This window comes from Panulirus ornatus, chromosome 40 (assembly GCF_036320965.1).
Source record: "Panulirus ornatus isolate Po-2019 chromosome 40, ASM3632096v1, whole genome shotgun sequence".
Lineage (NCBI taxonomy): Eukaryota > Metazoa > Arthropoda > Malacostraca > Decapoda > Palinuridae > Panulirus > Panulirus ornatus.
In genome coordinates, this window is record NC_092263.1 from 15,774,326 (window position 1) to 15,787,250 (window position 12,925).

The 12,925-nt window shown below is 45.8% G+C and overlaps 1 protein-coding gene across 1 annotated transcript; it reads right to left on the reverse strand.

The window, feature by feature from the left end:
• Nucleotides 1-2,420: 2,420 nt before the first annotated feature.
• LOC139761607 (uncharacterized) lies at nt 2,421-7,094 on the reverse strand. The gene is made up of 2 exons (XM_071685867.1): nt 5,462-7,094; nt 2,421-3,183 (listed from the first exon to the last, which is right to left on the reverse strand). The coding sequence occupies exons 1-2, from the start codon at nt 7,041-7,043 to the stop codon at nt 2,642-2,644; spliced, it is 2,124 nt and encodes a 707-aa protein (XP_071541968.1). The 5' UTR covers nt 7,044-7,094; the 3' UTR covers nt 2,421-2,641.
• Between the last annotated feature and the right edge of the window lie 5,831 nt (nt 7,095-12,925).

Below are 12,925 nucleotides of genomic sequence, written 5' to 3' on the forward strand. Positions count from 1 at the left end.
TGTTTTAAGCCCCTCCATTTGTTCCCCAGTTGTTCCTGCACTGCATCACCTTCATGATGATAACACTACTGCCTCCCGTCTCTCCTGCTGCTGCTGCCTCCTCCACCTCGTCAACACCTCACTACCGCCTGATCCTTCCACCTACACACACAACCTTGTTCCTCCTCACTTTCCATCATCAGTCATACACTCGTCCACACTTTTCACTTTGGAAGCTTACACAATTTAGATATTTTGATGAGTAAATAAATGAGTTCCATTAAATACGAGTATAATTTCTATATCAGTTTCATTACAGCATAAATACAGTAGCTGACTGTACATGTGCCATGTAAGTAACACCAAGTTATCTCCATTGATCATCTTGAGTTAGTCTTCTCAAGAACCAAAAAAAAATTCGCCTATCACACAATATACAATGTATTGCAATACTTATTTCTATTCATACTAGAATAGGTTTACAAATATGCATACTGAATGGATAAATAAAGCAATAATGGTAAAGTACACAATGTTGTTGGCCATGTTTGTAAGCACCAGCAAACTTTGATCATGAAGGATCATCAACAAACGTTCAGACATGTCGGGTCACTGTGACATCAACAAACGTCTAAATCCATGTTTACCAGGCATGTTCTACAGGTCAGTGTTCAAGTTCTTTTCGGATTAAGAACGTGTACATTCTTGTTCTTACAGTCATTAAACTTACTTATATAATAAGGTCTGTTTCATACCAACATCAGTTTGGTGAAAATTATGATAACTTTAAAATCATGATAACTTTTTGATACTCTTTTGCTTTAAATATTACTCACTCGCTAGACTTCGCAGTAGCCCTAATCATTCTGCTATACAGATCGTGATATCCATCACATACTTCATATACGTTAACCCTACAGCAGCATCAGCCAGACATGAGTAGAGTCCAGTAGCTGATCAAGAAGATGATGGTGCTGGCGGGGATGACGAAGTACCTCACATATCTCAAGGCTCCTTCAGCAGAGAGACGTGGCAGAGGATTCCTCCTCATCTCTCCCCTTGATAGTACATGTTGCACTCGCCCCTTGGCCTGAGGAAGGAAGTCGACGAACACATGGAAAATGATGATGAAGAAGAGGGTACAGATGCAGAAGAAGAACCAGATGTCGATGAGCTTGACGTAGGCGGTGTCAGGGAGGGAGGAAGAGGCCTGGTTGAAGAGTGTGTACAGGACCAGCTTGGTCGTGAGGCTCAGCACCAACCTCGCCTGCAGGAGGAAAACATCAACACTAGTGAAGGAACTCCTCGCCTACTGTATCTCACATTCCTTCTCTTCGTAGCCACTTCGTTAATCAGAACTATACCAACAAAGACAAATAATACTGCGTATATACGGTCTTCAAATTGACTGGACTGATCCGGATAGATGTTTGGAAAGGGGAGAGACGTGGAGCTCAGCACAGACGTAGGGTGGGAATAATGTGTGGACGATGGCTATCAATTCGAGGAAATTGTGTGTTGAGCTGAAGGCGAGAACAAAAAGAATTTAATTGCTAGTGGGGTGTGCAACAGCAGGGGAACGTAGGGAAAAGCTGAAGAAATATATGGCTCTGTATGGCTGAGGTGTTTATCTCATTTAGGGGAGAGGGATGGTTGTGATGATGGGGTTGTGTGAATGCAAGGAGGGCATGTAGAGGAAAGGATTGGGAAGGAGTCTTATGTAGAAATGTGTGTAATACAAATGATTTATACTTATTTTGATGCACAGATTAATTCATGGATACATTTGTTGTAGCGCAGGTTGTAAGAACAAGTAATGAGAGATTATGAGATTGAGACCGACTGACTGTGATGAGTGAAGTTGTAAGGTATTTGTAGGCGGCGCTGGAGATATGTTGGTGGTGTACGGTGACGAAATGATGAGAAAGAGGCAATGAATTAGTGAGGGAAAAAAAAGAGAGAGAATTCCTGCCTCATCCGGTGTGCTCACAGTAACGTTAACATGTCTGTCTGTGTCCTTCGAGTGATCTGAGAGAGACTACATGATTATCCTGTAGTAGATGAGTATTGAGCATGTCCACAAGACCAAGTGATCATCCCGTAGTAAGTTTCTGCAGACAATAAGATAATCAAGTTCCTGTAGACAAGACTGAAGACGTAGAAAGGTTTACCATCCTCACCTAAAAGGATTTATGGAAATACAGACAACCCACACAAGGTTTTCATTAAGAGGTCCAGAAGAAAACCGGAGACCCACCCACAGAGGTGGACGGGAGATGCATCTGATAAAAGGTCCCCAGAGGTCTAGAGAGGAGAGACTCTCGCACGGAAGGAAGAACCAGACCCACTGATCAATGTTCCACCTCCAGAAAGGTTTTTGTGGTGTAAACAGATGACAGTGGCCCACCTGCAGATAATTCCTGGGAATGTAGAGCGTGACGTAGCCCACCATCATCAACATGAAGGAAGGAATGAAGAGCTTGATCACCAGGAACTTGGGTCGTCGTGCCAGTGTGAAGGAAACCTGAAATTTTGTGGCATGGTAACTGGATATGTGGCAGGATATACAGGGGCGGGCAGGATGCAGGAAGGGTATTAGCAAAGTATTTTGGAGGACGCTTAGGCCCCGAAGCGTATGGTAGGTTAAGATACAAAAGGGAGGTTACATGTGAAAAGTTACGGTGAAGGCAAGGTACAGGGAAGGCAAGGTACAGGGAAGGCAGCATAGAAATTTACTTCTTGAGAGTGATGACTTAGGTTTGGAAACGAGAAAGGGAGTCAGAAAAACTCCACTGGGCATGCGTATCCTTACTTTTGTGATTCTGATCTCATATCTCATATAAACTGTCCTTAATCCTCCAATAACAAGCAGAGGAAATCTGGTGATAAGGATATAACTTGTAGTGCAGGACACACACACAAGACATACTGGCACCTCCAGCTTAACTCCCTGCTTCTCCTGGCTTCTCCTGACGCTGAAGTCGTCCACCACATGTGAGGGCAGCGCCGAGGACCCCAGGTACAACACCTGTGTGCTATCCTCCCGCACCGTCATGTACTCGCCCAGGTCACGACCAAAGCGGAGCATGACGGAGCATCTCTGGGTGTCGAACGGGTACTGGTACAGGTCGAAGGGACACTCGAAGACGCCACTGACGTGTTGGGTCTCAGTCATCACGGCCGCTCCTCCGTCGTACACTGTGTCTGCCCAACACGAATGATAAAGTTTACATTGTGTATTATAACAATCAACTTTGTTTACACAAACTTTATCATTCATGCGATCAAACGTGCAATAATGTTATGTGTTCATGATAGATATTCCACTGTAACATGTGAGGAATATGTACAATTACAGATCAAACATATGCAATATACTTGAGGGTCTGGTTTGAGCATGATCGAAACTGTACCGAACAACGGCTTCTGTAGAGCTTCGATCAGATGTGTCAAGTACGTATGTTCGAACAGTCGTGGACACAAGACCTGGGACATGCCTGAAGTCTCAAAGTCTCGATACTCACCTCGCTGAATCTATACTGAACCCTGACTAGACGGGTCGATCCAAGATTCCTCCAGCAGTGGTGTCCAGGTGTACACCAGGGCCGGGTTCTCATATCTTCCTCCAGGATATTGTTCCATACGAACGCTTTGGAAGCTACAGTGCAACCACCATTTAACGGACATACATGGTGGTGTGTGTGTGTGTGTGTGTGTGTGTGTGGGTGGGGGGGGGGGGGGTGAACTGGGTATCCATTAATGTCGATCGTCCGACCAATCCGGATGGTTAATTATGATGTATCACACACAGTACAGTAATGACCATACAATGTGGTCAGAACTTACGCCACCATAAAGAGTACGCGGTACATTATTGTAAATAATGTGAAATACATTATCTGTACTTACCAGTAATACTTGATAGATGAGACTAAATTGCCGTGGTCGATAGCTGCGTATGTAGCCCACGATTTATTCAGCCAATAACCCTTATGATAGTTACAGTGATAAATGATAATACGAGCCTCTATTGATAACAATTATCGGTAGATTATTATCTCTTGTATGACAAATGGTGAATTATGGCATATCACAATATACAGAACCAGAAACCATCTTCATAATGAACTGGACTATCCTATACTTAATGCAAGGGTCGGGTCGATACTGACACAAAATGTTTGATAACATCAAAAACAAAACCATCATTTGTCTAGAGTAACATGTGGTTATTATGAGTTTTGTGTGTAGTGATGGTGCAGGGTGACGCATGATGGTGAGTGATGGTGCAGGGAGACGCATGATGGTGAGTGATGGTGCAGGGAGACGCATGATGGTGAGTGATGGTGCAGGGTGACGCATGATGGTGAGTGATGGTGCAGGGAGACACATGTTGCATTCGTCCGTGTTAAGGGAGTGCTTAACGCACAATGATTCTCTTCCTCACGTGTGTTGTTGTTTCTGGGATGAGCACCATCATACTGGTCTTCGAGAGTGAGCCTTTCCTCTTAAGGGAATAATCAAGGCGCCAGTTACCCACAGCTACAATACAGCAGTGGAAGTGTTCACCGCCGAGAGCTTCATCATTCACAGTGAATTAGCCCACCTTTACAGCGCATGATATCATGCCTCGAGGAATTCTGAAGTGCATGAAACACTTTCCTTTGAGGTGTGTGCCACACACCTGCGGGTCATGAACTTAGCGTCTTCCCATTTTTTTTTTTTTTAGGTCTTATACTTTTTACTTCTTGCTTTTAATTTTCTTACCAAGTACTTTTCAGTTTTACACACACACACACACACACACACACACACACACACACACACACACACATATATATATATATATATATATATATATATATATATATATATATATATATATATATATATATATACATCGTATAAGATATTTAACATAACTGCATAATTCATTATTCCGTTCCCTTCAACGCACCAAGATATCCTCCATGAAGTAATTAATCTCGTCTGTCTTAACATTTGCGAAAGTCGTCAGGACATCGAGGCAATTATCCGTGCGCTCATGCATCTATGAATAATGTATAACCACACACAAACTTCTTAATAGCAATCTGCCCAGCCGCCGCTGTGAATAATGGTAAACATAAGTAGCAAATTTCCTGGCACGGGTCTGTGATCCTAAGATCTACTCTTCTCTGCCCGCGGACCTGTGGGTGATGCGACCATGGATCATTCACACTGATACGGATCACCAGACAGTACCGTGCTCAAGTCCCAGGAGGAAGGATAAAGACGACGCGAGACAATACTGTTATCCTGTTCGAGTGTTTGGAGGGCGTGGATGTCCCACTATCCCATTGTTGTCTCGTTCAGGTCCTACAAGGAAAGAGTGGGTCTGTTGACTCATCGTCGCCCTCTTGAAACACTCACTAGGGAAAATATCTACTTACCTACCATTACCTACTTTACGTCGGTGAAGGGAAGAGACAAATCTACTTACCGATGGCTACCTCGTTAAAGTCCCTGGTCAGAGGGTCACCCGTCCTGGCTACTGTCAGCTCCTTATCCACCACTCTTACGTTGCCGTCCAGAACGTTCGTGAACTTGACGGTGGGTCGCCACACCTTCTCGTACTCCTCCTGGCTCGCCTGGTTGGCGCTCGCGTCTTCTCTCAGGTTGTGGTACCTCAGTCTGCGATCTCTCCAAGATGTCGTCAAGATGAACTCCATCGTGATGGAGTATTTCGTGTCCTCGATACTCAGGAACCGGAGGAAGCTGAGGGTGGTGTTGATGATCTCTGGAACATCGGGATCTAGCGATATGGGGGCCAGCTGGCGACGGTATCCTGCAGGGAAGGCGATCACTCGGCAGGAGTTCTCGTCGGAGAGGTCAGCACACTGGTACTTGCCGTCACAGCGAGCCCAGGCCGCCACACAAGAACCGTCAGAACAAACTATCTCTGAGCTGTTGCACACTGACAAGCTCAGTTCTATCTCCTCGTTGGTTCCATAGTTGCAAACTTTTGTTGCTGTTGTCCACTTGAGGCGGCCAAGTGGGTAGCCATGACCTGCTGTGGGAACGACTGTAGCGAGAGTTACGTTCTCGTTAATCTCCATCAGTCGCCACTTTCCTTGATCCGTCGCATGTATCATAAATCCATAATAGCCATGGAAAAATGGCTTACTATTCTCGTGTTCCAGCACCTCGAAGAATCTCGACTGAGGAGTTGTGAAGCAGTAGCCACGCAGCACCAGAGGTCGGAGAGGCACCGGCAGGCAAGAGTAGCATCGAAGTGGATGATGACAGAGCCTGTCGTCCCACAGGCCGGTGTCGACCCTCAGTATTGCACAGTTCTCCGTGTCCTTGCCATTGGGAGGAAAACCGAAACATGTGGTTGCTAGTTCGTTACTGCCTACCTTCCTCCACACGCCTTCTTCTTCAACATCTGTTGCTCCAATCCAAAATGAATCGGGACATGAATCAGGAAATTCCAGACTTCGGTTGCTGAAAACGTGAGTCGCCTCACACGACGCCGGGGAATAGAAATGACTCCCAGTTATCTGACAAAACTTTGCCGCTTCGGAAAAGCTTAAAAGATGCGGATACATTATGAATTTCCGGTCACTGATACACAATTCTTTCAAAGCCTTGTTTTCCTCGGATACGTTGTAGTTCTCAGTATCATCAAGATCCAGAGAGAAAATATCACCATGTATCTCTGATCGGCAGTTGGCGAGGTCCTCGATCTCCTGATGTGTCAGCGTCCGGCTCCAGATGTTGACTTGTGCCAGGCTTCCGAGGAAGGTTTCGCCATGAACGAATCCTCCGCCGAATTCGTCTTGTTCTTGGCCAAGTACCAACATCCCGTTCATGTGTAGGTCATCCAGATTGTACATGTGAGATGATGTGACCTTCATCGATCCTCCGACGTAGAAGGAGTACGAGTCGTGGGTCAGCAACAAACACTGGTGAACCCAGACGCCGGGTTCTCGCCACGTCTTGTATTCTTCCAGTTTTCTCAGACGTGTGTTGTTCAGCTCTACCGCCTGAGTCCAGCCGACAAGAACTGTAAACGTTAACATGTGATCAGTTGTTTTCCCCTGTTAGCTCAGCAGTTATAGTGGAGTGCTCAGCAGTTATAGTGGAGCACTCAGCAGTTATAGTGGAGTGAAAACTTAACATACACGTGTCATAATGCGATACATTTGATAAACATTGGCGATGGGAACATTTGTGAAGAAAATTCATCCAGCGTTTGATAAACTTGTATGATTCGCAATCGAATTGGTCAAATATATCGAATTTGTAATTATCAAACATGATAGTGTATGTGAGTGTATGTCTTCATGTGTACATGAGTGAATAGTTGATGCAATTAATATCTGAGTATACAATATACAGTTGATTGAATACATACACACTCTCAATGCATGACTGATATATCATAACAGATGGTTAATACCGACTGGACAGACTCGACATATGACTGACTGCCCTTTGACGTCAGTCCTCACCAATCAAGAGCGCATTGGGAACGCCGGGGAGCGCGTAAGACAAATGCACTTCATCGCTGACGAAGGTGGTGCGACGCAAGCGGTAGCAGGCAGTGAGGGCGCTGACGGAGGTCTTGGGCGAGCGCCCAACAGCCCCCAGGTGGATCCTGAGGAACACGTCCACCCTCGGCGCCTGCCACACGTCCGTCTGCATCGAGAACACCCTCACGCCGGAGCCTGGGAGGAGGTAGGACGGTGGTAGAGCAGGTATAGTACGCCTTGATTTCCTGTTCTTGTTAGTCTTTCTACTAACCTGTCCAGAAATGCCTGACATACATATGCAGTGCTGACAAACACGGACAGACACAAAGACAGACAGACACAAAGACGGTCACAAAGACAGGCAGCTGACCCAAAAACCGATGAGTGAAATAGCGTGTAGTAAATTGCCAGAGAGCGGGTTTAACGAACATTATTAATCTTGTAATAAGAAATACCTCAGCAGAACATGTGATAAAAAAACGTGACACGAACCTACTTAGTGATTAATGGTGACGCCTGCTTTATGTATTGTCATGAGAATCTTAAGAGGTTATTTCATGAATAGAGAGAGTTTTACGGTAGCTTTGCGTTGCGAAGTAGATTTGTAGACCAGCAACTGATGATCCAGGCACAAATCTACTTCGGGAACAAGTCTACCGCAATACCTATTTTATTCATGAATAACAAAATATCCAACGTACTTTACGTCGGACAACTAAACTTTAGCAATGTTTTACGGAAGACTTTCCAAATATTGTGTCTTTCCTGTAACGTAACAGTTACAATATTATATCTTGAAACGCACCTTTGGCGAGGCAGGAGACAAGAACACTCGCCCACAACAGTTTCATCATTATGATTTCCGAGATCACCGACCTTCTCCTCACGCTTTTGGGGGCCATTGCACCCTTCTCCTCACGCTTAATGGGGCCGCCACACTTATCCTTAATGGGGCCACTGCACATGTCCTCACGCTTAATGGAGTCAAGAACACATTTCTCCTCACATTTACAGGGGTCAGCACACTCCCTCCACATCCGCTGACGTATTGTTGCGTCTGTCTTTAACCAACTTTCAAACTTTTAAATGTTTGGTCGTTCCTCCATAGCCTCTAGTGAGTTCCTATCACATCTTCGGTTGTTATCATGAGCTTGCATCAAGGAAAATTTATAGAGTGTTGCTTTACGTGGTGTCTCTCACTTATCTTTAACCAGATATACCTCACCTGATATCTAGAAACTTGTCCCTTTCTTCGTAAATGTATTCTGGCGACCTGCGTCTGTGAATATCACTACAATTATCTCATGGGAGGACCTTGCCTATCTCTCCTGAAAGAATACCTGTGAGTAAAAATTGCCTCCAAGAAGCGCTTGTCTATTACTATGAAACCTTTACAGCTAGTGCGTCTCGGTGGTCAGCATCAATATCTCCGAATGTGTTCGTTGAAGCTCCTGTGCAACTCGCCCAAGTCCTTAGTAATGTGTTTTTTCCGAAGCGCCAAGTGCTTGCATACGTTGCCTCGGAGACTAACGCCTCGTCGGCAATTCTGAATAATATCCGACGTAAAGGGAAACTTTCCCTCCACTAAAGTCTACACATCTTCCTCAACCTCATTCTCATGGCAGATGATTATAAATTTCCACATATTTTACACCATATCATAATGTTGCTTCTGGGAGTTAAGATTGCCTTTGAAATTCATATTGCATCCTGCCTTTTCATCTAGTTTATCATCTTCTTTCTTCCATGAACCTTATCTTGACCATGGTCGATCTCCCACTGGCTCGTGTATACACTACGTCACTGGTAGAGGGGTGGGTGGAGGTGATATGGTGGACGAGTCTCACAGAGAAGCAGCTGAGCCACTCAGCGGGCCAGACACTGAACTAGTGCGTTTGAGTCCGATCCGCGAGGGATTTGCCAAGATATCGATTGCTAAACATTTCTTGTGGCTGTCACAGGCGAGCTGGTCCTCAGGAGCGACAAAAAATAGCAACGAGTCATTCATCAAACATAAACGCGTGTGGTAGAAAAAAATAGAGACACACATACACTAAAGAATGAGTTCAAACGCGTACATGCAAGTAAACCACACGAAAACAAAGACACGCACACGCTCACACACACACACACACACACACACACACACACACACACACACACACACGCTCGTTCTCAAAGGAGATCAACTGATCAACCGTTCAAAGTATTTAGGAAGCATGGAACATCCTCATGACGAAGCTTCGACCAAGATCAAATGAACTAATTAAGTCGAACGTGACCTACTTACTCTGGTAATCTGGAGTGCTAATTGGGAAGGAAGTGGAAAACGAAACTTGGTGCTGAAATAATTATAATGGAATGTCTGGATGATGTTCTATGTCTGTAGGGAGGAGGACAATGTCTGCAGGGAGGAGGATAATGTCTGCAGGGAGGAGGATAATGTCTGCAGGGAGGAGGACAATGTCTGTAGGGAGGAGGACAATGTCTGTAGGGAGGAGGACAATGTCTGCAGGGAGGAGGACAATGTCTGCAGGGATGATCAAGGGCAGCTTGGCAGGATACAGGGGAACGGAAGGGTCGGTAGGTAAACAGGAGGAGGATGTATAGCTTGGCAGAATACAAGGTGAGGATGGGCAGTGAGGCTGCTGATTGACACAAAGTGTGGCAGTCCATCACCGGCGACAACAGGTAGGAGAGGTCAGGACTTAGGTGTCGGAGCCTTGGGAGGAAGACTGTGGCGCCTCCGTCTGCAGGAGGGGAGGTATGTCAACCCTTGAAATACCCCTACCACTCCTCTCTCGGGATCCTTATTACTCCTATACTAAATGTCCTCCATCTTATACTACAGTCTTCCACACTGAGGATACAACAATAACATCCCATACGGCCTCAGTAGATGAGGATAGACTTGCGTAAATCTTGAGCTACGAGGATACATGGAGTCAAGACCAGCTTCCGTCCCTCCACACGACGCCTCCGGGAAACACCTTAAGTGGAAATGATTACCAGCGGGGAATGACGCTCATCTGTCCTGCTCACACACCTTCTGACAATCATTAACACTGGACAGACGCAAGTGAGGTCGAGGATGATGATGGGGTCATGAAATCAAAGCTCTGTATAAAGCTGAGGGTCAATAGTTCATTCTGAGCAAAGTATTTTAAACAGTGAAAAGATATTTGTTAGAATCATAACACTGCCTCGTACATAGGTTCATCCATAGGCATACTCATACTGGATTTATCATCTGGTTCATGGAGTAACCTCTCTCTCTCTCTCTCTCTCTCTCTCTCTCTCTCTCTCTCTCTCTCTCTCTCTCTCTGTATATATATATATATATATATATATATATATATATATATATATATGTGTGTGTGTGTGTGTGTGTGTGTGTGTGTGTTAGCCCATCGGGTAAATTCCAGATGCTGAACACAATCCAATCCTCCGTCCAGTGTTCCAGGAATGCTCTTCGTCTGGCTGCATGGTCTAGTGGCTCCTCAAGACAGTGATAGAATCAGGATTGAATTCCTGAAGCTCCAAGTTTAACACAAGACTTGCAGCCAATACTGCCGCCTCACCTGGCTGGTGGTGGGCTGCCGGTGGTGGGTTGCTGATGGTGGGCTGGTGGTGGTGGGTTGCTGATGGTGGGCTTGTGGTGGTGGGTTGCTGATGGTGGGCTGGTGGTGGTGGGTTGCTGATGGTGGGCTGGTGGTGGTGGGCTGTGATGTGTCAGAGTTGGTGGTGGTGTAAAGTACTGTGGAGTCTCTCTCTCTCTCTCTCTCTCTCTCTCTCTCTCTCTCTCTCTCTCTCTCTCTCTCTCTCTCTCTCTCTCTCTCTCTCTCTCTCTCTCTCTATCTATCTATCTATCTATCTATCTATCCATCTCCATATCCTCCCCCTCCTCCAGGGAGCACATCTCCCTCCACGTCACTAAACCCTTCCCTCAACTCTCCCTCCATCTCCCCGGTCCGTGTCTCTCCCTCCATCTCCCCGGTCCGTGTCTCTCCCTCCATCACCCCGTCCGTGTCTCTCCCTCGTCAGCACACAGCATCTCTCCCAGCCAGTCTCGTCGTCTCCCTCGACTACCCTCCCCAACCCCGGGTCTACCTTGCTTCCTCCCCAGCCCCGGCAACAGGATCCGTCATCCACCACAAACCAACTAAATCGTTAACCTAACCTCGTGTAAAGTCTTCTAATTACCTGCCACGGATGGTGGGTCTTTCAACATGGATAGTTGCCACCCTTAACAACCACTCCCGGCAGTCGAGTTGTTTACGGACGTTCTGATCTCTGATGACGTATGGCAACTGAGAGACTGCTGGAGCTGTTCTTGAAAATCATTACGGGTCTTGTGCATGGTAGTGTGAGCGTCATGCCCTGACCTCTCTCCATAGCGTGGCTTTGAATGTATTCATCGCTGACCAAGGAGTTACAAGTGTGCGTGTGTGTGTGTGTGTGTGTGTGGTATGTGTTTGTGTGTGTGTGTGTGTGCGTGTGGTGTGTGTGGGTGTGTGTGTGTGTATTCCAACATGCGAGCAGACAGCAGAGAAACGACTCTGTTTTTTCTTCTGCCAACATCAGTAATTTTCAACCCATTAAGATACTACGTCATCGATGTTTTGTGTACAGTTGGCGGGGGTCCTCATGTGTGGCTCTTGGTTTGTTAGTTTTGTTTCCGTCTATTCCTTTGCTGAAGTTAGTGCTCAATAATTCTTCCTGTTAAGGTCTGAAAACCTGGCTTTGCTGATGTCAATATTCATCTGTCAGGAAGAAGTTCCTCTCCACATATTGTCTCCAAGATCTGTCTCATTCATAATGTGTCCTCGTGTTGTGTCCTCGTGTTGTGTCCTCGTCTGTGTCCTCGTGTTGTGTCCTCGTGTTGTGTCCTCGTCTGTGTCCTCGTCTGTGTCCTCGTGTTGTGTCCTCGTGTTGTGTCCTCGTCTGTGTCCTCGTGTTGTGTCCTCGTGTTGTGTCCTCGTCTGTGTCCTCGTGTTGTGTCCTCGTGTTGTGTCCTCGTCTGTGTCCTCGTCTGTGTCCTCGTCAAGAGAATTACCTCTCAGGGTCTTCACAGAATCTGCTATTTTTCCATTGGTTAAATCATTATCAGTGACCGTTATCTGGGGATCCTGTGTGTGTGTGTGGCTGCTTCTCCTACTATGAAACCCAAGTGTGTTGGATTTTCTTTATATTTGTCTTGTTTTCACAATGTCCGGTCGTTTGCCAGCTGTTTCCTGAATCTTGTTTGCATGATTTGTTTCTTACGTTCAGTAAAATAATTTGTAATACGACCAGTTTGTTTTGTAGCTGTTGGGGAGGTTTATGGTTTCGTGTAGGTGATCAGAACATAAATATGAACCCTGTAAATAAGGATGTGAATCCTGTACACAAGAATGTGGTCCTGGTACAGGTGGATGTGAACGATGTAA